This window comes from Anolis carolinensis, unplaced genomic scaffold (genome assembly GCF_035594765.1).
Source record: "Anolis carolinensis isolate JA03-04 unplaced genomic scaffold, rAnoCar3.1.pri scaffold_7, whole genome shotgun sequence".
NCBI lineage: Eukaryota > Metazoa > Chordata > Lepidosauria > Squamata > Dactyloidae > Anolis > Anolis carolinensis.
The window spans coordinates 40,859,763-40,882,564 of NW_026943818.1; the positions used below are offsets into that span (position 1 = coordinate 40,859,763).

Genomic DNA, 22,802 nt, shown 5'->3' on the forward strand with positions numbered 1-22,802 from the left:
GGTCCGTGCCGTGGATGACGTCTGTAAGAGGCTGTAGAATTGGTCCGTGCGCTCGGTGACGTCATGCGTCTCGGTCCACTCTAGCGCGCCTCTTGCGGGCCCGGCCGGAAGCGGAAGCGAGCTCCGGCGCCTGCCGTGGAGCCAAGATGTCCGCCAGCGCCGTCTACGTGCTGGACCTGAAGGGAAAGGTGAGGCCTCGTCCCCTCACGGGCGTTCTCGTTCTCGCCATTGTCATTATGAATAAACCCTGGTTTGCTGTGAGTCTTTCGGGCTGCCTGGCCATGCTCCGGAAGCAGCATTCCCTCCTGACGTTTCGCCCTCATCTGTGGCAGGCATCCCGAGAGGTTTGGGAAACGAGGCCAGTGGGGCTTGTGTATGTCCCTGTGGAATATTGTCCAGGGTGTGAGAAAGAAAAAGAACTCCTGTCTGCATGAGGCAAGTGGGAATGTTGCCATTGGCCACCTTGATTGGCATTGAATGGCCTTGCAGCTTCAAAGCCTGGCTGCTTCCTGCCTGGGTGTGGAATGATGTCCAGGGTGGGAAGAAAGAAAGAACTTGTATGGAGGTGTTAGCTGGCCCTGAGTTTTAAAAAGAAAACTCAGATTTAAAAAAAAAAACGACTCTTAAAATTAGGACAGTAAATAAAGAATAGTACTAAAAAAAAAAGGGAATTCCAGACAGGAAACAATCAGGGCCAGCTAACAACCCCCAACAAAGCATTCCCCCAGGGAGGAAGCAGCCAGACTTCAAGCTGTCCAGGTTGGGAGAAAGAACTCTTGTCTGTTGGAGGTGAGCGTGAATGTTGCCATTGGCCACCTTGATTAGCATTGAATACTTGCAGCTTCAAAGCCTGGCTGCTTCCTTCCTGGGGGAATTTATTTATTTACTACATTTATACCCCGCCCTCTCTCACCCCGAAGGGGACTCAGAGCGGCTTACAAGTTATATGTACATACAATATATTATATTACTAACATAGCACAATATTGGCATTATATATTACTATATTGAACTATACCACTACACTGTAATATTACTAGTAATATATAATTAATGTTATTATATTGTATTATTATTAGTAGTACAGTAGAGTCTCACTTATCCAACATAAATGGGCCGGCAGAAGCTTGGATAAGCGAATATCTTGGATAATAAGGAGAGATTAAGAAAAAGCCTATTAAACATCAAAATAGGTTATGATTTTACAAATTAAGCACCAAAACGTCATGTTATACAACAAATTTGACAGAAAAAGTAGTTCATTACACATTAATGCTATGTAGTAATTACTGTATTTACGAATTTAGCACCAAAATATCACGATATATTGAAAACATTGACTACAAAAATGCATTGGATAATCCAGGACGTTGGATAAGTGAGACTCTACTGTATATTGCATTACATTATAATATTATATATATACATAATATATTATATTATTAGCATAGCGCAATATAAGCATTATATAGTACTATATTGTACTAGACCACTATACTGTAATATTTTTAGTAATATTGCATGTAATATATAATGTCCAAGTATAATAGTGTATTATTATTGTTGTTGTTTTTATATTGTATTATATTATATTATTATCAATATTATATGTATATACAATATGTTATATTATTAGTATAGCACAATATAAGCATTGTATACTACTATATTGTACTAGACCACTATACTGCAATATTATTAATAATATTACATGTAATACATAATATACAATTATAATAGTGTATTATTATTATATTGCATTACATTATAATATTAACAATATTATATGTATATGCAATATATCCTATTATAAGTATAGCATAATGTCAGTATTATATATTATTATATTGTGATATTGACACAGGAGACATGGTGGAATGGTGTCTTATTATTATGATATTGTTATATTATATTATACTAGCTGTGCCCAGCCACGCGTTGCTGTGGCAAAGTGGTGGTAGTATTGGTTAAAAATTGTTGTGTAATTTTTATTTGACGTTATTTGCAATTTTTTATTAATTTTATTGTAAGTTATATTTTTATTTATTATATTTTATTATTTTCTTGTATTATTTTTAGTTATTTTCTGTTATTATAGTATTTTATTGTATTAATTTTTTAGTGTTTTTTATTAATTTTTATTGGGTTGCTAGGAGACCAAGTTGGAGGAGCTTAGCCTTCTAACTGGCAGCAATTGGATAAAAGCAATTATTCCTCTCTCTCTAATTTGGACTTTATTTTCCTTTTCTTTTTGTTGTATCAACTTAGAGGCGTGGATGATGGGTTGTGTTGTCAAATTTCGAGGTTGGGGGGCCTGTAGTTTTGTTGTTTTGTGGGTCGCCGTGATGCCATTACTCTTTTATATATATAGAAGATGCAATATATCCTATTGTAAGTATAGCATAATGTTGGTATTATATATTATATATTATTATATTGTTATATTGACACAGGAGACATGGTGGAATGGTGTCTTATTATTATGATATATTATATTATATTATATTATATTGTCAATATCACAGTATAATCTGATGATGCTAATAATCTCCTTTTGGGTGCCAAGAGGAACCTCCAGCGGAGCCTTGCGCGTTTATGCGACTCCTCTGCAATGTGTCGCCTTGCTTTCCAGGTCCTCATCTGTCGGAATTACCGGGGCGATGTGGACATGTCGGAAGTGGAGCATTTCATGCCCATCCTGATGGAGAAGGAGGAGGAAGGGACGCTCTCTCCCATCTTGGCGCACGGAGGCGTCCGCTTCATGTGGATCAAGCACAATAATCTGTATTGTATCCTTTGCCATCGCCTTGCTTTCCTTGGAAGGTCTGGCCTTGGGTCTCTGGGCCACATTTCAGCTTGTGCGTATGGTCCAGTTCAATGGATGATCTGCTTTGGGAATCTGGATTGTATGGCGGTGTAGAAGGGGCCTAGGAATTGGGCCTTGTTTTGTGGAATTTTGCAGCAAGATGTGCTTTTTGGCATTGGTCTTGACATGTTTGGATTGTGTTACTTACGGCGAACACCTTCTTTATTTGGGACGGCTTTTGAATAAGTTTTTTTAAGATCAAGTCTTATGGGGCTGCTGTGGTTTTTAGTTTTGAATATGTGGACGGAATATAATATACAGTATTGAGCCACTTTGAGTCTCCTTGTGGAAAGAAAAGTAGGGTGTAAATAAACATCATAATGTGTTGTCAAAGGCTTTCATGGCCGGAATCATAGGGTTTGTCATGAATTGGTTGCAAACGTCTGCCTCACCAATTCCCCTTCAATGTTAGACTCTAAGACATGTATAGTCTGAATTCCAAACATTTATTTCAATATTTATAATACATATTTACAAAGAACAGCAAAAGCCATCGCTCTGAGCTGGCATTTCTCTTTAGCCTCTTCGCTCGGCAAGCACCAGCTCAACTCACAGAGAGATAAGAAGCACATTCCTCAATCCGAAGGAAGTTCCGACCTCCATAGGCCCCATAGGTCATAGCAGTCACAACAGGCTGTCAGTCAAAACTGGCCTGCTGTTAACTGTTTCATTGCTGAAACACACACTCTTGCACAACAGCAGAAAATACATTACATTTCATACACATACAACCATAAATGTGAATTTTTCAGGCTGTATGGCCATGTTACTGAAGCATTCTCTCCTGACATTTCGCCCACATCTATGGATGCCTGCCATAGATGTGGGCGAAACGTCAAGAGAGAATGCTTCTGGAACATGGCCATACAGCCTGGAAAACTCACAGCAACCCAAACATCATCATAATAATAATAATAATAATTATTATTATTATTATTATTATTATTGACACAACGATGTTGTATGACACAGCACACAAGATAGACATGCTGGATTTCGTTTCACAAAACCACAAGTCGAACACTTCCCAAGTGTCTAGGACTGTGTGATGTATTTTCGGATGATGCGTGCAGATCCCAGTAGGGTGGCCTTTTGCAGTTGGCAGATTGTAATTTTGTCAATGTCTATTGTTTCCAAATGCCGGCTGAGATCTTTTGGCACGGCACCCAATGTGCCCATCACCACCGGGACCACCTGCACTGGTTTCTGCCAGAGTCTTTGAAGTTCAATCTTGAGGTCCTGATAGCGACTGAGTTTTTCCTGTTGTTTTTCATCAATGCGACTGTCACCTGGGATGGCGACATCAATTATCCAAACCTTGTTCTTTTCCACAACTGTGATATCTGGTGTGTTGTGTTATTATTATTATTATTATTATTATTATTATTATTATTATTATTATCATCTTTGAACAGCTTTGCATCTCCTTATGGAGAGAAAAGTGGCATATAAAATATAATAATAGTGATGATGATGATGATGATGATGATGATGATGATTGAGCTGCTTTGAGTCTCCTTGTGGAGAGAAAAGTGGGGTATAAATAAGTATAATAATAAGGAGGAGAAGGTGATTCCGGCCATGAAAGCCTTTGCTAACGCTTCTGCGATTGTGTGCTGAGTATGTGTTAATATTTATTATTATTAAATATTGATACAAAGAGAAACAGGTGCAATACTCTCGGGCATGTTTATCCCAGCAGTTCCATTATTATTATTATTATTATTATTATTATTATTATTATTATTATTATTATTTTCTAGATTTTATCCAAGATTTTACCTTTTGTTCTTGAATGTGATTTTATGACTTGTTTTTATTGTTATTGTTTGTTTTTATTGCTTTGTTTTATTGTTGTGGACTGGGCTTGGCCCCATGTAAGCCGCTTGTTCTTGAATGTGATTTTATGACTTGTTTTTATTGTTATTATTTGTTTTTATTGCTTTGTTTTATTGTTGTGGACTGGGCTTGGCCCCATGTAAGCCGCTTGTTCTTGAATGTGATTTTATGACTTGTTTCTATTGTTATTATTTGTTTTTATTGCTTTGTTTTATTGTTGTGGACTGGGCTTGGCCCCATGTAAGCTGCTTGTTCTTGAATGTGGTTTTATGACTTGTTTTTATTGATATTATTTGTTTTTATTGCTTTGTTTTATTGTTGTGGACTGGGCTTGGCCCCATGTAAGCCGCTCTGAGTCCCTTCGGGGAGATGGGGCGGGGTATAAAAATAAAATTATTATTATTATTATTATTATTATTATTATTATTATTATTATTATTGTCCTGATGGAATTCTTGAATGGTCTTTGCTCCTGAACCTTTATCCCCAGTGGTGGCCACCTCGAAAAAGAATGCCTGCGTCTCGCTGGTCTTCTCCTTCCTATACAAAGTGGTTCAGGTGAGTGCGGCCGGCTATCAGGTGACCTGACCTGGACAGGTAAGCTCTGGGGGAAGCTTCCTTTTGGGACCCTCCTGCCTTCCTCTATGGCAGAGCTTTGCAAACTTTTGAAGCGACACGTTTCTCGTGGAGTTTCAAGAAATCTATATACCGTATATACTCGAAGATAAGCCGAGTTTTTCAGCCCTTATTTATGAGCTGAAAAAGCCTCCCCTGGCTTATAATTGGGTCGAGGTCAAGGCTGGCAATGGAGCCTGCAGTCTATTGCTTGCAATATGTGATCTATCTCATATCTCTTCTCCTCCCTTATTGGTGTCTTTTCTTTTGCAATATGTGATCTATTTCTCTCTTCTCCTCCCTTATCAGTGTGTTTTCTTTTGCAAAACCTGCAGGCTGTTGCTTGCAATATGTGATCTATTTCCCTCTTCTCCTCCCTTATCGGTGTTTTCTTTTGCAAAGCCTCTCCGCAGGCTATTGCTTGCAATATCTGATCTATTTCTCTCTTCTCCTCCCTTATCAGTGTGTTTTCTTTTGCAAAACCTGCAGGCTGTTGCTTGCAATATGTGATCTATTTCTCTCTTCTCCTCCCTTATCAGTGTGTTTACTTTTGCAAAGCCTCCCTGCAGGCTATTGCTTGCAATATGTGATCTATTTCTCTCTTCTCCTCCCTTATCAGTGTGTTTACTTTTGCAAAGCCTCCATGCAGGCTGTTGCTTGCAATATGTGATCTATTTCTCTCTTCTCCTCCCTTATCAGTGTGTTTACTTTTGCAAAACCTCTCCGCAGGCTATTGCTTGCAATATCTGATCTATTTCTCTCTTCTCCTCCCTTATCAGTGTGTTTTCTTTTGCAAAACCTGCAGGCTGTTGCTTGCAATATGTGATCTATTTCTCTCTTCTCCTCCCTTATCAGTGTGTTTACTTTTGCAAAGCCTCCTTGCAGGCTATTGCTTGCAATATGTGATCTATTTCTCTCTTCTCCTCCCTTATCAGTGTGTTTACTTTTGCAAAGCCTCCCTGCAGGCTATTGCTTGCAATATGTGATCTATTTCTCTCTTCTCCTCCCTTATCAGTGTGTTTACTTTTGCAAAGCCTCCCTGCAGGCTATTGCTTGCAATATGTGATCTATTTCTCTCTTCTCCTCCCTTATCAGTGTGTTTACTTTTGCAAAGCCTCCTTGCAGGCTGTTGCTTGCAATATGTGATCTATTTCTCTCTTCTCCTCCCTTATCAGTGTGTTTACTTTTGCAAAGCCTCCTTGCAGGCTATTGCTTGCAATATGTGATCTATTTCTCTCTTCTCCTCCCTTATCAGTGTGTTTACTTTTGCAAAGCCTCCTTGCAGGCTATTGCTTGCAATATGTGATCTATTTCTCTCTTCTCCTCCCTTATCAGTGTGTTTACTTTTGCAAAGCCTCCTTGCAGGCTATTGCTTGCAATATGTGATCTATTTCTCTCTTCTCCTCCCTTATCAGTGTGTTTTCTTTTGCAAAGCCTCCCTGCAGGCTATTGCTTGCAATATGTGATCTATTTCTCTCTTCTCCTCCCTTATCAGTGTGTTTTCTTTTGCAAAACCTGCAGGCTGTTGCTTGCAATATCTGATCTATTTCTCTCTTCTCCTCCCTTATCAGTGTGTTTTCTTTTGCAAAGCCTCTCTGCAGGCTGTTGCTTGCAATATGTGATCTATTTCTCTCTTCTCCTCCCTTATCAGTGTGTTTACTTTTGCAAAGCCTCCTTGCAGGCTATTGCTTGCAATATGTGATCTATTTCTCTCTTCTCCTCCCTTATCAGTGTGTTTACTTTTGCAAAGCCTCCTTGCAGGCTATTGCTTGCAATATGTGATCTATTTCTCTCTTCTCCTCCCTTATCAGTGTGTTTACTTTTGCAAAGCCTCTCTGCAGGCTGTTGCTTGCAATATGTGATCTATTTCTCTCTTCTCCTCCCTTATCAGTGTGTTTACTTTTGCAAAGCCTCCTTGCAGGCTATTGCTTGCAATATGTGATCTATTTCTCTCTTCTCCTCCCTTATCAGTGTGTTTACTTTTGCAAAGCCTCCTTGCAGGCTATTGCTTGCAATATGTGATCTATTTCTCTCTTCTCCTCCCTTATCAGTGTGTTTACTTTTGCAAAGCCTCCTTGCAGGCTATTGCTTGCAATATGTGATCTATTTCTCTCTTCTCCTCCCTTATCAGTGTGTTTTCTTTTGCAAAGCCTCCCTGCAGGCTATTGCTTGCAATATGTGATCTATTTCTCTCTTCTCCTCCCTTATCAGTGTGTTTTCTTTTGCAAAACCTGCAGGCTGTTGCTTGCAATATCTGATCTATTTCTCTCTTCTCCTCCCTTATCAGTGTGTTTTCTTTTGCAAAGCCTCTCTGCAGGCTGTTGCTTGCAATATGTGATCTATTTCTCTCTTCTCCTCCCTTATCAGTGTGTTTACTTTTGCAAAGCCTCCCTATCTGTGGTACCTCTTGCAGTTTCCACGATGATTTCTCTCTATTCTAGTTTCAATGTAGTCATGAATAAATAATAATAATAATAATAATAATAATATATTAATAATATTATAATATACTTCAATAATAGAATAATAATAGAATGATTCTATATAAATGTAATGTGCATAATTCTCATGGAGTAAACAACAAAACCACTGGAACAAATCACACCAAATTTGGCCACAAAAGACATTAGTCATCCAATCCATCTGCATGCGGCAGCGTGTCAGCAAAAATGGCTAGGCGTGTCGGTGCTGACACGCGTGTCATAGGTTGGCCATCACTGGTATAGATTATATTTAATGTGCAGTATCTCTACCAGGCATGGGCAAGCTTTCTCCCCTTCCTCACTCCAGGTGTTTTCTGAATATTTCAAAGAGCTGGAAGAGGAAAGCATCCGGGACAACTTTGTGATCATTTACGAACTCCTCGACGAGCTGATGGATTTCGGCTATCCCCAGACCACCGACAGCAAGATCTTGCAAGAGTGAGTGTTGTGGGGAGGCAAATGGGAGGCTAGAGATATTGGGGGCACCGGGCCTCAACCAAGGGCTCTTCTGGCCTCTGCTTCTGGGAATTGGACGAATACTAGCTGTGCCCTGCCACGCATTGCTGTGGCCAATTGGAATTGCAGTGAATAGCCTCGCTGCTTCAAAGCCTGGCCGTTTTCTACATAGGGTATGCTTGCGAGGCCAGGTTGAATGAGATGGAGTAGCCTCATGGTTTCCAAAGTCTGGCTTTGAAGCTGCAAGGCTGTTCAGTGTTAATGAAGGTGGGCCACAAAGGGGTTGAGATATGTGTGGAATAACGTGCCGTGTGGTCGAAAGAACTGTTGTGTGGTTGAGGCAGGTCTTGCCATGGATCTCCTTGATTAGCATTGAATAGGCCTGCAGCTTCAAGGTCTGCCTGGTTAGTACTTGGAAGAATCCTTTAATGGGACGTGTTAGCTGGGTGTGATTATTTAAGTTGTTTAGCATTGAACGGTCTTGTAGCTTCCAAGCCTGGAAGGGAATCCTTTGTTGGGAGGTGTTAGCTGGGCCTGGTTGTTTCCTGTGTGGAATAATAATAATAATAATAATAATAATAATACTTTATTTATATCCCGCCACCATCTCCCCAACGGGGACTCGGGGCGGCTTACATGGGGCCATGCCCAGAACAATACAATATAGCAAAATATAAAAACAACATATCATAATACAATTACAACAATACAAAAATAATCATGTACAGTACAACACAAAATCAAAAAAGCAATATAACAGGGCGGGCCGCATGAACACTCAGTTAAAACCTGGGGTGAGAAAAAGATAAGAATAAAACCACGGGGAGCAGAGACATAAAATAGCAAACAGTCTGGAGGATAGATGATGGGGGGAGTAACAAAAAATTAACAAAGAATTCCCCGGTGTTCTGAGTGTTGTTGTTTATTTAGTGTCCTGATTTTAGAGATTATATTGTTGTGTATTGTTATTAGAGCACAGTCATTATTACACATTATATTGATAATGTTGTACGATTTGCCTGGAACAGGATTATATGAGGCACCTTCTACACAATGGTTTAAAATTCACACTGAAGTGGTGTTTTTTTGTTGTTGTTGTTGTTGCTTTGCTGTGGCCTAGGAGGCAGCCTGGCTTTGAAGCTGCAAGGCTGTTTAGTGTCAATCAAGGTGGGTCACAAAGGGGTGCATTCCGGTTTTTGGGCTTTTTTTTGGCCCCATGGAGGTTAGGGATGTGTGGTTTGTTTGTAAGAACGTAGAGATGTGGATGAGGGGTTGTGTTGTTTTCTAGATTGGGGGCCTTTAGTTTTGTTGTTTTGCCCGGTGTCCTTTTATATATATATATATATATATATATATATATATATGTATATATAAGATTGTTGTTGGCCAGTGCAGTATTCATTGGGCAGCCAGGAAAACAGGAGTTTTGGAAAACAGGGGTGGCCTCTTGCCGAGGCCTGTCCTGCCCTTTGCCAATCCGTGGCCTTGTCCTTGGGAAGGTACATCACGCAAGAAGGCCACAAGCTGGAAACGGGGGCTCCCCGCCCTCCCGCCACGGTCACCAACGCGGTCTCCTGGCGGTCCGAAGGGATCAAGTACCGGAAGAACGAGGTCTTCCTGGACGTCATCGAGTCGGTCAACCTCTTGGTACGTACGTTCACCTTTTGCTCTGTGATCGAAACACGAGTGCAAGTGTTTTGGAAAGGCTTGCTCTCTCGGCCATGGCGAGCCCCACGCCAAGGCCCCTTTCTTGCCACCGGTAGGCGAGCAAGTGTCGGGTTCTCTTCTCCCGGTTGTGCTGTGGGTCAGTCTTCCACCAGAAAAAGCACCAAGACACACACTGGTAGTTTTAATGTACAGAATACCAGAACCTTCTCTTTGGCCCATTTATATAGGGGCTCTCGCATACCAGAGGGTAATTGAGGTTTTATGGCTGGCATCTGTTCTTTGTCAGCCAACCAGAGATGTCAAAGATTGGAGATCAAGACACACGCTGGTAGTTTGAGTGTAAAGAATACCAGAACCTTCTCTGTGGCCCATTTATATAGGGGCTCTCGCATACCAGAGGGTAATTGAGGTTTTATGGCTGGCATCTGTTCTTTGTCAGCCGACCGGAGATGTCAAAGATTGGAGATCAAGACACACGCTGGTAGTTTGAATGTAAAGAATACCAGAACCTTCTCTGTGGCCCATTTATATAGGGGCTCTCGCATACCAGAGAGTAATTGAGGTTTTATGGATTGTTAGGTTCTCTTCTCCCAGTTGTGCTGTGGGTCAGTCTTCCACCAGAAAAAGCACCAAGACGCCCGCTGGTAGATTCCAACAGGTTTTAATGTACAGAATACCAGAACCTTCTCTTTGGCCCATTTATATAGGGGCTCTCGCATACCAGAGGGTAATGGAGGTTTTATGGATTTCAGAGATTGTTTCATGGATGTCAAAGATTGGAGATCAAGACACACGCTGGTAGTTTTAATGTACAGAATACCAGAACCTTCTCTTTGGCCCATTTATATAGGGGGCTCTCGCATACCAGAGGGTATGTTCTTTGTCAGCCGACCGGAGATGTCCGGTTTCCTTTGTAAAATACCTGTGTAAATAAAGATATTTAACCGCTGGGATCGGGAGATAAAACAGCGAAGAAGTCTCGTTTGTTGGTGCTGCTCAGCAGTCGCTAAGTGGCCTAACGGAGGAGAGTATTGGGACAAGAGGCTGTAAGTGTCTCAGTAGCTGGGATATAACACTCCCCTCCTCCAACCAGGTGAGCGCCAACGGGAACGTTTTGCGCAGCGAGATCGTGGGCTCCATCAAGATGCGGGTCTTCCTGTCGGGAATGCCGGAGCTGCGCCTCGGCTTGAACGACAAAGTCCTCTTCGACAACACCGGCCGTGAGTCTGGACGAGAGGGAAGGGAACTGGGGTCTCCGGGGCGTTGGGGAGGGGGTAGTGGGGGGGGGCCCTCTGCCGCCTCCCGACCGTTTCCGCTCCGCTCCCGACAGGCGGCAAGAGCAAGTCCGTGGAGCTGGAGGACGTCAAGTTCCACCAGTGTGTCCGCCTCTCCCGCTTCGAGAACGACCGGACCATCTCGTTCATCCCGCCCGACGGGGAGTTTGAGCTCATGTCCTACCGCCTTAACACCCACGTACGTTGCCCTGCGTCCTCGGTCGCGGATATTTCTTTTGGACCTGAAAAAAATGTTCTTCAATCCGTTTTCATTGGGACACACAGACTCCACAAATGTCTATATATATAAACTAGCTGTGCCCGGCCACGTGTTGCTGTAGAATATTACAGTAGAATCTCACTTATCCAACATTCGCTTATCCAATGTTCTGGATTATCCAACGCAGTCTGCCTTTTAGTCGTAAAATAATAATAATATTATAAATATTATAATATAATAAAATAAAATAATCCAGTCCACCCCTTAGTGAATAGTATCTATTTGCCTGTGCATTGTTTGTTTTTGTCTCTTATTGTCGATATGGCCAGTGGACTAATGGATAAATAGATGATCTCTCTCTCTCTCTATCTGTCCGTCCAAATGCCGCAGGTGAAGCCTCTGATCTGGATCGAGTCGGTCATCGAGAAGCATTCCCACAGCCGCATTGAGTACATGATCAAGGTGGGTGAGACCCCGGGGTCCCGGCATAATTCTTTAGGTTAAGAGTTGGGGAAGTTTGATTTAAACGAAGATTCGGCTTCAGAAAGGCAGATTGGTCTAAATTGTCAAACATGCTAGAATATTTATTCATTTATTAGCGACATTTCTATCCCGCCCTTCTCACCTCAAAAGGGACTCAGGGCAGCTTACAAGTTATATGTACATACAATCTATAATAATAATAATAATAATAATAATAATAATTTTATTCTTATATCCCGCCCCATCTCCCTGGAGGGACTCGGGGCGGCTTACATGAGGCCATGCCCAGACACGACAGCACAAGTCAGATAAAACATTAAACCGAGCAGTAAAACTTCAACATGATTAAAAACAGTCATAAAAGTCAATATACACAATAATATTAAAATCCCGATTTGGGTCAAAAGATCCAGGCCAAGGTGCAAAGCAATATCAAGTTATCAGGGAGGGATAATTATACAGCAGGTGTAATACTTAAAGTGCTGAATGAATCCTAAAAACAATCCAGAGGGTCTACTGCTTAATAGGTAAATAACATGATCCCACAAGGATCAGTCAACGAAGGCCTTCTGGAAGAGCCAAGTTTTCAGGCTCTTCCTGAAAGAAAGTAGGGTAGGGGTAATTATATATATATATATATATATATATATATATATATATATATATATATATAGAGAGAGAGAGAGAGAGAGAGAGAGAGAGAGAGAGAGAGAGAGGTAATGAAATTCCGGCCTAGGACAAAAGAACAAAACTACACATCCCAGAAACACTAAACTAGGCAGCACAACCCCTCATCCATGCCTCTAGGTTCATACAACAAAAAGAAAAGAAAAATAAAGTCCTAACTAGAGGGAGAGGAAGAATTGTTTTTATCCAGTTGCTGCCAGTTAAAAGGCTAAGCTCTGTCAGGGGAAAACGTTTACCCTTTACCTTAACTACCACCAATTCCTCAATACTTTATTTCCCAGACCACCAGACTTCGCCACAGCAACGTGTGGCCGGGCACAGCTAGTACCTATATATATATATATATATATATATATATATATATATACACCATATACACACACATCATATCTATATACAGTAGAGTCTCACTTATCCAACATAAATGGGCTGGCAGAATGTTGGATAAGCGAATATGTTGGATAATAAGGAGGCATTAAGGAAAAGCCTATTAAACATCAAATTAGGTTATGATTTTATAAATTAAGCACCTAAACATCATGTTAGACAACAAATTTGGCAGAAAAAGTAGTTCAATATGCAGTAATGCTATGTGGTAATTACTGTATTTACAAATTCAGCACCAAAATATCACGATATATTGAAAACATTGACTACAAAAATGCGTTGGATAATCCAGAACGTTGGATAAGCGAGTGTTGGATAAGTGAGACTCTACTGTATATAAAAGGGTAATGAAATTTTGGCCTAGCACAGAAGAACAAAACTACACATCCCAGAAACACTAAACTTGGCAGCACAACTTGGCCGAACAGGGCACTGGGTTCCAGCCTGTGCTGGATGGGGTCACACTCCCCCTGAAGTCTGGGGGTTCTTCTCCTGGACTCAAAGTTGAGCCTGGAGCCCCAGGTCTCAGCGGTGGCCGGGGGAGCCTTCGCACAGTTAAAACTTGTGCGCCAGCTGCGCCCGTAGCTTGGGAAGCCAGACTTGGCCACAGTGGTCCACGCCCTTATTACATCCCGTTTAGACTACTGCCACGCACTCTACGTGGGGCTGCCTTTGAAGACTGTTCGGAAGCTTCAGTTAGTCCAATGGGAGGGAGGGAGGGAGGCTGCCAGGTTAATAACTGGAGCGGCGTTCAGGGAGCGCACTACTCCTCTGTTAACGCCAGCTCCACTGGCTGCCGATTAGCTACCGAGCACAATTCAAGGTGCTGGCTTTAGCCTATAAAGCTCTAAACCAGGGGTCCTCAAACTACGGCCCGGGGGCCACATGCGGCCCATTGAAGCATTTATCCGGCCCCCATGGCACAAAGGCTGAAGGGGGTTGGGCTAAATGGCCCAAGGGGTCTCTTCCAACTCTCTATTATTATTATTATTATTATTATTATTATTATTATTCACGTTTTATTGATTAGCCCATTGGCCGTATCAAAACAATTCTCAGCTGTGTTGCTTTGAATAGGAAAAGGGCTGTTTTGTGTGTTATTTTAGGATTCTGGCCAGCCAACAAAAATGAAGTTTTAATATGTGGGTCCCAGTGTGTTTTGTGAATAACGTATGGCCCGAGTCATTGGTCTCTCTCTTTCTTATACAATTCACAGCTGAACAGTACATGTACAATATCCTCCACCTCTGATGCTCCACAAATACAAAATATAATACAGTAGAGTCTCACTTATCCAACACTCGCTTATCCAACGTTCTGGATTATCCAACGCATTTTTGTAGTCAATGTTTTCCATACTTCGTGATATTTTGGTGCTAAATTCGTAAATACAATAATTACTACGTAGCATTACTACATATTGAACTACTTTTTCTGTCAAATTTGTTGTATAACGTGATGTTTTGGTGCTTAATTTGTAAAATCATAACCTAATTTGGTGTTTAACAGGCTTCTACTTAATCTCTCCTTATTATCCAACATATTCGCTTATCTAACGTTCTGCCGGCCCATTTATGTTGGATAAGTGAGACTCTACTGTAATAATAGTAATAATAATCATCATCATCATCATCATCACACAGTCCTAGGCACTTGGGAAGTGTTCAACTTGTGATTTTGTGATACGAAATCCAGCATATCTATCTTGTTTGCTGTGTCAGACAATGTCGTTGTGTCAATAATAATAATAATAATAATTTTTATTAACATTGAGGCTGGGAGGCCATCTGTCAGGGGTGCTTTGCTTGTGCTTTTGGTCCACAAAGGCAGAAAGGAGTTGGGCTAAATATATTATTATTATTATTATTATTATTGCTCAGTGGCCACCTGGGCAACTATAGTCCGGCCCTCCAATGGTCTGAGGGATCGTGAACTGGCCCCCAGTTTTAAAAGTTTGGGGACCCCTGCTCTAAACGGTTCCGGCCCAGCTTACATGTCCGAACGTGTCTCCTGCTATGACCCACCTCGAAGCTTAAGATCAGGGGTCCCCAAACTTTTTAAGCAGAGGGCCAGTCGACAATCCTTCAGACTGTTGAGGGGCCGAATTATCATTTGAAAAAAAAAACAAAAACAAATTCCTATGCACACTGCACATGTCTTATTTGTAGTGCAGCAACAACAACAACAACGAAAGAACAATACAATATTTAAAAATGAAAACAGTTTTAACCAACATAAACCTATTAGGATTTCAATGGAAAGTGTGGGCCTGCTACTGGCCAATGAGATAGTCAAGTTAATTAGGATTGTTGTTGTTGTTGTTGTTGTTGTTGTTGTGTGCCTTCAAGTCATTTCAGACTTTGGCCGAGCCTAAAATTAATTATTTATTTACTGCATTTATTTACTACATTTATATCCCACCCTTCTCACCCCGAAGGAGACTCAGAACAGCTGTATGTACATACAATATATTATATTATTAGCATAACACAATATTAGCATTATACATTCCTATATTGAACTATACCAATATACTATTATATAATATGTAATATATAACATATAATTAATATTATTATATGGTATTACTATTAGTATTATATTGTATAACAAAAGATTATTATCAATATTATATGTATATACAATATATTATATTATTAAAACTGATATAAAATATTATATTATAAAACTGAGGGCGGGGGCCAGGTAAATGACCTTGGAGGGCCGCATCCGGCCCCCGGGCCTTAGTTTGGGGACCCCTGCTTAAGATCGTCAAGTGAGGCCCCGCTCACGGTCCCGTCAGCCTCACGGGTGCGTCTGGCGGGGACGAGAGACGGGGCCTTTTCAGTGGTGGCTCCCCGCCTATGGAACGCCCTCCCCAGTGAAGTCAGACAGGCTCCCTCCCTCCTATCCTTCCGTAGGAAGGTTAAAACTTGGTTGTGGGGCCAGGCTTTCGAATAAGAATCAGCAGCATTAATTACTGTTATGTATACTGGAACTCAATTGACAGACCCAGTCTTTTAAACTTGAGCACGCCTATCTGTATTTTATAAATGCATTTTATGAATGTTTTATGTAAGTTAATTTTTTAAACTGATTTATAGTGTATTGTACAGTTTTTATATATGTGTTTTATTGTAAGCCACCCTGAGTCCCCTGTTAGGTAAGAAAGGCGGGATATAAATATTGTAATAAATAAATATAAATAATAAACCCCTCATCCATGCCTCTAGGTTGATACAACAAAAAGAAAAGGAAAATAAAGTCCTAATTAGAGGGAGAGGAATAATTGTCTTTATCCAATTGCTGCCAGTTAGAAGGCTATGCTCCGCCCACTTGGTCTCCTAGCAACCCACTCAGCCCAGGGGACAGGCAGAGTTAGGCCTCACTTAGGCCTCTTCCACACTGCCTATAAAATACAGATTATCTGATTTTAACTGGATTATATGGCAGTGTAGACTCAAGGCCCTTCCACACAGCTATATTACCCATTTTTAATCTTATTTTATCTGCTTTGAACTGGATTAGCTTGACTATTTCCCATACCACCAGACTTCACCACAGCAACACGTGGCCGGGCACAGCGATTATCTATATAAAGAGAGATGTCTGGATAGATATGAATATATTCTTACCTACCTATATATAGGGCTTGCAAATATTACAGGGGGGAAATGAACACACAAATATATATAGACATGTCTAGATAGATATGAATATATGTATATATTTGAGTCAATAAGTTATCCCAGTTTTTTGTGGTAAAATTGGGTGCCTCGGCTTATATTCGGGTCGGCTTACACTCGAGTATGTACGGTACCGGTTGTGCCTGTGATTCCAGGCCAAGAGCCAGTTCAAGCGCCGCTCGACCGCCAACAACGTGGAGATCCACATCCCGGTCCCCAACGACGCCGACTCCCCCAAGTTCAAGACCACGGTGGGGAGCGTCAAGTGGGTGCCCGAGAACAGCGCCATCGTCTGGTCCGTCAAGTCCTTCCCGGTGAGGAGACAGAGCAGGGCGGGAGGGGCTGGTTTGGGGGGGAAACGTCAGGAGAGAATGCTGCCCCAAAGACTCACCGCAACCCAGCCATTCCGGCCATGACAGCCTTCGACAAGGCATAGGGATAGATTGTTTATGTTTATTTATAAGGAGCCCCGGTGGTGAAGTGCATTAAAGCACTGAGCTGGAGACCGGGAGCGGAGTGAGCGCCCACTGTTAGCTCCAGCTCCTGCCAATCTAGCAGTTCGAAAACATGCCAATGAGAGTAGATCAATAGGTACTGCTCCAGCAGGAAGGTAACGGTGCTCCATGCAGTCATGCCAGTGGCCACATGACCTTGGAGGAGTCTACGGACAACGCCGGCTCTTGGGCTTCGAAATGGAGATGAGCAGTGGAATAATAACACATTTATTGAGGCACAAGCTTAATGGTTACAATAACTTTTCTTCTTGTTTGAGGCACTTAGATTAACCGTCGCAATGCTATATGGAGGTGTTTCAAACTTTAAAACGCCACTTCTTTCTCTCTCCTGCTTTAACCTGCAGTCACCCTGTGAATTACCATCACAGCCTATCTGTTCCTTATCTGGAAATGTGGGGGGGGGGGGTGATGGGTCCCTTTGTGGTCCTTGCTGGTTGTGAAACCACGTCTCTCTCTCTCTCTCTCTCCTCGGCAGGGCGGGAAGGAGTACCTGATGCGGGCCCACTTTGGGCTCCCGAGCGTGGAGGCCGAGGACAAGGAGGGCAAGCCCCCCATCAGCGTCAAGTTCGAAATCCCCTATTTCACCACTTCGGGGATCCAGGCAAATTTATTTATTTATTTATTTATTTGCAGCATTAATATTCCGCCCTTCTTTCTCACCCCGAAGGGCAAACATTCAATGCCCATCTACACATAGAACCAAGACAGAGACAGGCACAGAGGCCATTTAACCTTCTCTGAGGGGATGTTCGATTCGGCCACCGGGGGGAGCAGCTGCTTCCTCGTCCACTCTGATGGCACTTCCTCGTTCCAACGTTGTAAATTAGTTAAACTTGCCTCCCCACTTTTATAAGTGGTACCTTATTTCCTACTTGAGAGATGCAACTATCTTTCGGGTTGCCAGGTCAGCAACGAGCAGGGGCTATTTTTAATTTTTAATTGACGGCTGCTCACCCCGCCACGGGCTGGCCTCAAACTCATGACCTCATGGTCAGAGTGATTTATTGCAGCTGCTCCACAGCCCGGCCCTGTTCCGGCATCCCATCGCCTTCGGGGACTCACTTGGCCTCAGCTGAGTTCTTAACATCACTAACAAGAAGGAGCTGACAGTCAGTGACAGAAGGAATAGCTCAGAAATTGGGTTGGATAAATGGAGATCGTTTTTATTTGTTTATTTTATTTAGGTAGTTAAGGTAACCTTGGAATCAATGCAGGACTAAGTGTTTTATGTTGTGTTTGTGATCACCGAGCTGCTGAACTTGCTGACTGAAAGATCAGCGGTTTGAATCCAGGGAAGCGGGGTGAGCTCCTGCTGTTAGCCCCAGCTCCTGCCAACCAAGCAGTTCGAAAATGTGTAAAAGTGAGTAGATCAATAGGTACTGCAAGTAGCTGATCTTGCGGACCAGAAGGTCGGCAGTTCAATTCCAGGGACTGGGGTGAGGTCCCGCTGTTAGCCCCAGCTCCTGCCAACCAAGCAGTTCGAAAACATGCAAAAGTGAGTAGATCAATAGGTACTGCAAGTAGCTGATCTTGCGGACCGGAAGGTTGGTGGTTCAAATCCGGGGAGTAGGGTGAGCTCCCACTGTTAGCCCCAGCTCCTGCCAACCCAGCAGTTTGAAAACATGCAAAAGTGAGTAGATCAATAGGTACTGCAGGTAGCTGATCTTTCGGACCAGAAGGTTGGCGGTTCAAATCCAGGGACTGGGGTGAGGTCCCGCTGTTAGCCCCAGCTCCTGCCAACCAAGCAGTTCGAAAACATGAAAAAGTGAGTAGATCAATAGGTACTGCAAGTAGCTGATCTTGCGGACCGGAAGGTTGGTGGTTCACATCCGGGGAGTAGGGTGAGCTCCCACTGTTAGCCCCAGCTCCTGCCAACCCAGCAGTTTGAAAACATGCAAAAGTGAGTAGATCAATAGGTACTGCAAGTAGCTGATCTTTCGGACCAGAAGGTTGGCGGTTCAAATCCGGGGAACGGGGTGAGCTCCTGCTGTTAGCCCCAGCTCCTGCCAATCAAGCAGTTCAAAAACGTGCAAATGTGAGTAGATCAATAGGTACTGCTCCGGCGGGAAGGTAACGGCGCTTCAAAACCTCCTCCTCTCCTTAGGTCCGCTACTTGAAGATCATCGAGAAGAGTGGGTACCAGGCCTTGCCATGGGTGCGATACATCACACAGAACGGAGGTGCGTTGACAACCCAGTAATCATAATTGATTAATTAATGTTAATAAATTAATAATAATAATAACAACAATAATGAATGCTATTATCTGCTTCTCCTTGTGGCTTGAGGCCGGGTACAGCAGTGAGATGACACGCTATAGAGATACATATAACAAATTTGTTATTGTTGTTGTTATTATTGGTCAGGTTGTTGTTGTTGTTATTATTATTATAATTTATACTGAATGGCCCTTGGGATGTCTTCCAACTCTATTATTATTATTATTATTATTATTATTATTATTATTAATGATAATAATTTGGACTGAATGGCCCTTGGGATGTCTTCCAACTCTATGATTATTATTATTATTATTATTATTATTAATAATAATAATAATAATAATAATAATTTGGACTGAATGGCCCTTGGGATGTCTTCCAACTCTATTATTATTATTATTATTATTATTATTAATAATAATAATAATAATTTGGATTGAATGGCCCTTGGGATGTCTTCCAATTATTATTATTATTAATGATAATAATTTGGACTGAATGGCCCTTTGGATGTCTTCCAACTCTATTATTATTATTATTATTATTAATAATAATAATAATTTGGACTGAATGGCCCTTGGGATGTCTTCCAACTCTATTATTATTATTATTATTATTATTAATAATAATTTGGACTGAATGACCCTTGGGATGTCTTCCAACTCTATTATTATTAGTATTATTATCAATAATAATAATAATAATTTGGACTGAATGGCCCTTGGGATGTCTTCCAACTCTATTATTATTATTATTATTATTATTATTATTATTATTATTATTATTATTATTATTATCATGATTCCGGCCACAGGGGGAGCTGTTGCTTCACCGTCCACTATTGGCTGTACTTCCTCATTCCTTTCCTCGTGTTTTGCTGGCAGTTTTTTATGGTGTTGTAAATGAGTTAAATTAGCCTCCCGCATAAAGCGTACCTAAATTTCCCTACTTGATAGATGCAACTGTCTTTCTGGGCTGCATAGGTCAACAGCAAGCCAGGCTATTTTATATTCGGGGGCTTAACCCGACCTGGGCTTCGAACTCATGACCTCTCTGGTTTCTAGCCATGATACTGTCATGATATTGACACCTCCTCTCTCTTTTTCCACCCAGATTACCAGCTGCGGACGCAGTAGCCTCTCGCCCGAAGGAGTCCGGTTATGGCGCTGTCCGGCGTTGTCTGTCTTAGGATCAGCTGGCTCTTGCCGGGAAAGGAGCCTTGCCCTGAGTATTAGCCTGAGTATTAGCTCCTCCTCCACTCGAGGGAGGGAGGGTGGGATTGGGGGGCGGGATCCGTGTTCATTTCACCCCAGGTCTGCGTTGTGTTTTGTTTCGTGTGCCCCGCCCACCCTCCCCGACACGTTTTGCAAACGCCCGCCTTAGTGCTGGTTTCTTCGAAGGCGGGTCTGGGCCAACCACCCCGTGGCTTCGGCCCCGTTTTAAGTCTGTGGGGTCGGGGTCCAGTTTCGCAAATGACCCCACTGTCAACCGTAACCCTTGTAGCTCGTTGTGTCGGTGTCTCTTCCGAATAAAGGTCATTTCTCGTTATCTGGACCTTGGCTCCTCTTTCCTCTGCGTGACAACCTTCGGTATATTCTAATCACAGTAATTATAATTATCCAGTATAATAATAATAATAATAATAATAATAATAATAATAATAATTTTATTCTTATACCCCGCCCCATCTCCCCGAAGGGACTCGGGGCGGCTTACATGGGGCCAAGCCCGAACAGAACAATAAAAACAAAACAATAAAACAAATAATCAGTCATAGAAACCACATACAAGATAAAATGTTAAAATCATGGATTAGGTTCAAAGAATCTAGGCCAAAGTGCTAAAAGTGCAAATATATCAATACAGTAGAGTCTCACTTATCCAACATAAACGGGCCGGCAGAACATTGGATAAGCGAATGTCATGGAACCCAGTTACAGGGCTTTGGTAATTCAGCTCTGTAACTGGGAGTCATAACATAAACAATCCCAGAAGCACCTGGCAGAAGAAGATAGAATACGCCTGGGAACTTGGGGCCGAAAGTATAAACAAACATAATTGGTTTAGTGTGTGAAAATGGTAGTAATGTGATATTGGAGGTGGGGCTTGATGATGATATTTACGTGTGGTGTTACGTAGCATCAAAAGTTATAAAAATAGTTGTATGTAAACATTGAGTCATTCCTGACTTTTCCAAAGTCATGTGTTCTTCAATAAAGATTGGATTTGAGAGCAGTTATCGCTAATCTGCGTTCAGACTGATCCTTTGAAGTGAGCAGGACAATTAAGTGGCGCGCGGAAGAGGAGGCGCGCGGAAGAGGAGGTGCAGGCCCCAGAATCTTCAGAAAAATTGGTGAGTCGGGACAAACGCATGATAGTAGTGCCAATCTGCCTCTCGGGACTAGAGAATCAGGCCACCTGCAAGGCATTTGTGGATTGTGGTTGTTCTAGAAATATTATAACTCCGGAATTAGCAGGAGCGCTGAAATGCCAGCAGATGGCGCTTGACTCCCCAATTGCATTTTCGCAGCTAGATGGATCAGTCGCTGCTGGGGAAGTATCTACAAAGGAAATACGGGAGGTCCCATGTAAAATAGGCAAATGGGAAGGAAGAATATCCTTTGTAATAGCCCCTATTGCCACATACCACGTAATATTAGGGATACCATGGCTCGAACAGGCAAATCCTGAAGTAGATTGGAGAGGAAAGAGCTTAGCATTCAAAGAACAGCAGACGCAATGGGAGATAAGCAAAATTGCAGAAGAGGAGGACGAGGAAGATGAAGCAGGTGAGATAAACCCACAGCTATTGCCACCTGAATACAGAGACTTTGTGGATGTTTTCAATCAGAAAGAGGCCAGTAAATTGCCTCCCAAAAGGAATATAGAAGTAGAAATTGAAATAACCCCAGGAGCAGACTTACCAAAACCAAAAGTGTATCCCATGTCCGTGCAGGAGAAGGAGGAATTGAGGAAATATATTGATAAAAACCTGGCGCGAGGCTTCATTAAGCCATCCAACTCTCCTCTCGGAGCCCCAGTGTTATTTAGGAGAAAGAAAGACAACTCCCTACGATTGTGCATTGATTATCGAAATTTAAACGCAATTACTAAGGACAATAAATACCCTATGCCCTTAGTAAAGGATTTAATTACCGTATTGAAGAAAGGGAGCATATTTACTAAACTTGATTTAATTGAAGCGTACCATAAATTGAGAATAAAACCGGAGGATACTTGGAAAACTGCATTTTCCTGTGCATTCGGCCATTTTGAATATGAAATTTTGCCTTTCGGTTTAAAAAATGGAGGGGGTTGCTTTATGCAGCTTATAAATGAAATACTACACCCATTGTTGTACAGAGGGGTATTCATATTTCTTGATGATATCTTGATTGTGA

At 41.9% G+C, this 22,802-nt stretch overlaps 1 protein-coding gene across 1 annotated transcript; it reads left to right on the forward strand.

Annotated features, from left to right (window-relative positions):
* Positions 1 to 32: 32 nt before the first annotated feature.
* Positions 33 to 20,955, forward strand: ap1m1 (adaptor related protein complex 1 subunit mu 1). The gene is made up of 12 exons (XM_062960018.1): positions 33 to 188; positions 2,633 to 2,789; positions 5,196 to 5,263; positions 8,111 to 8,241; positions 9,759 to 9,906; positions 11,021 to 11,147; positions 11,258 to 11,400; positions 11,812 to 11,883; positions 16,820 to 16,978; positions 17,655 to 17,780; positions 19,284 to 19,359; positions 20,515 to 20,955. The coding sequence occupies exons 1-12, from the start codon at positions 147 to 149 to the stop codon at positions 20,535 to 20,537; spliced, it is 1,272 nt and encodes a 423-aa protein (XP_062816088.1). The 5' UTR covers positions 33 to 146; the 3' UTR covers positions 20,538 to 20,955.
* The last annotated feature ends 1,847 nt before the right edge of the window (positions 20,956 to 22,802 follow it).

Bases quoted from the DNA above. Each gene is read 5' to 3' on its own strand.
- ap1m1 (XM_062960018.1), top strand. From the start codon at position 147: ATGTCCGCCAGCGCCGTCTACGTGCTGGACCTGAAGGGAAAG. The intron at 11,148-11,257 runs GTGAGTCTGGAC...CGCTCCCGACAG, and splicing joins CCTCTTCGACAACACCGGCC to GCGGCAAGAGCAAGTCCGTG. The intron at 11,401-11,811 runs GTACGTTGCCCT...CAAATGCCGCAG, and splicing joins CCTACCGCCTTAACACCCAC to GTGAAGCCTCTGATCTGGAT.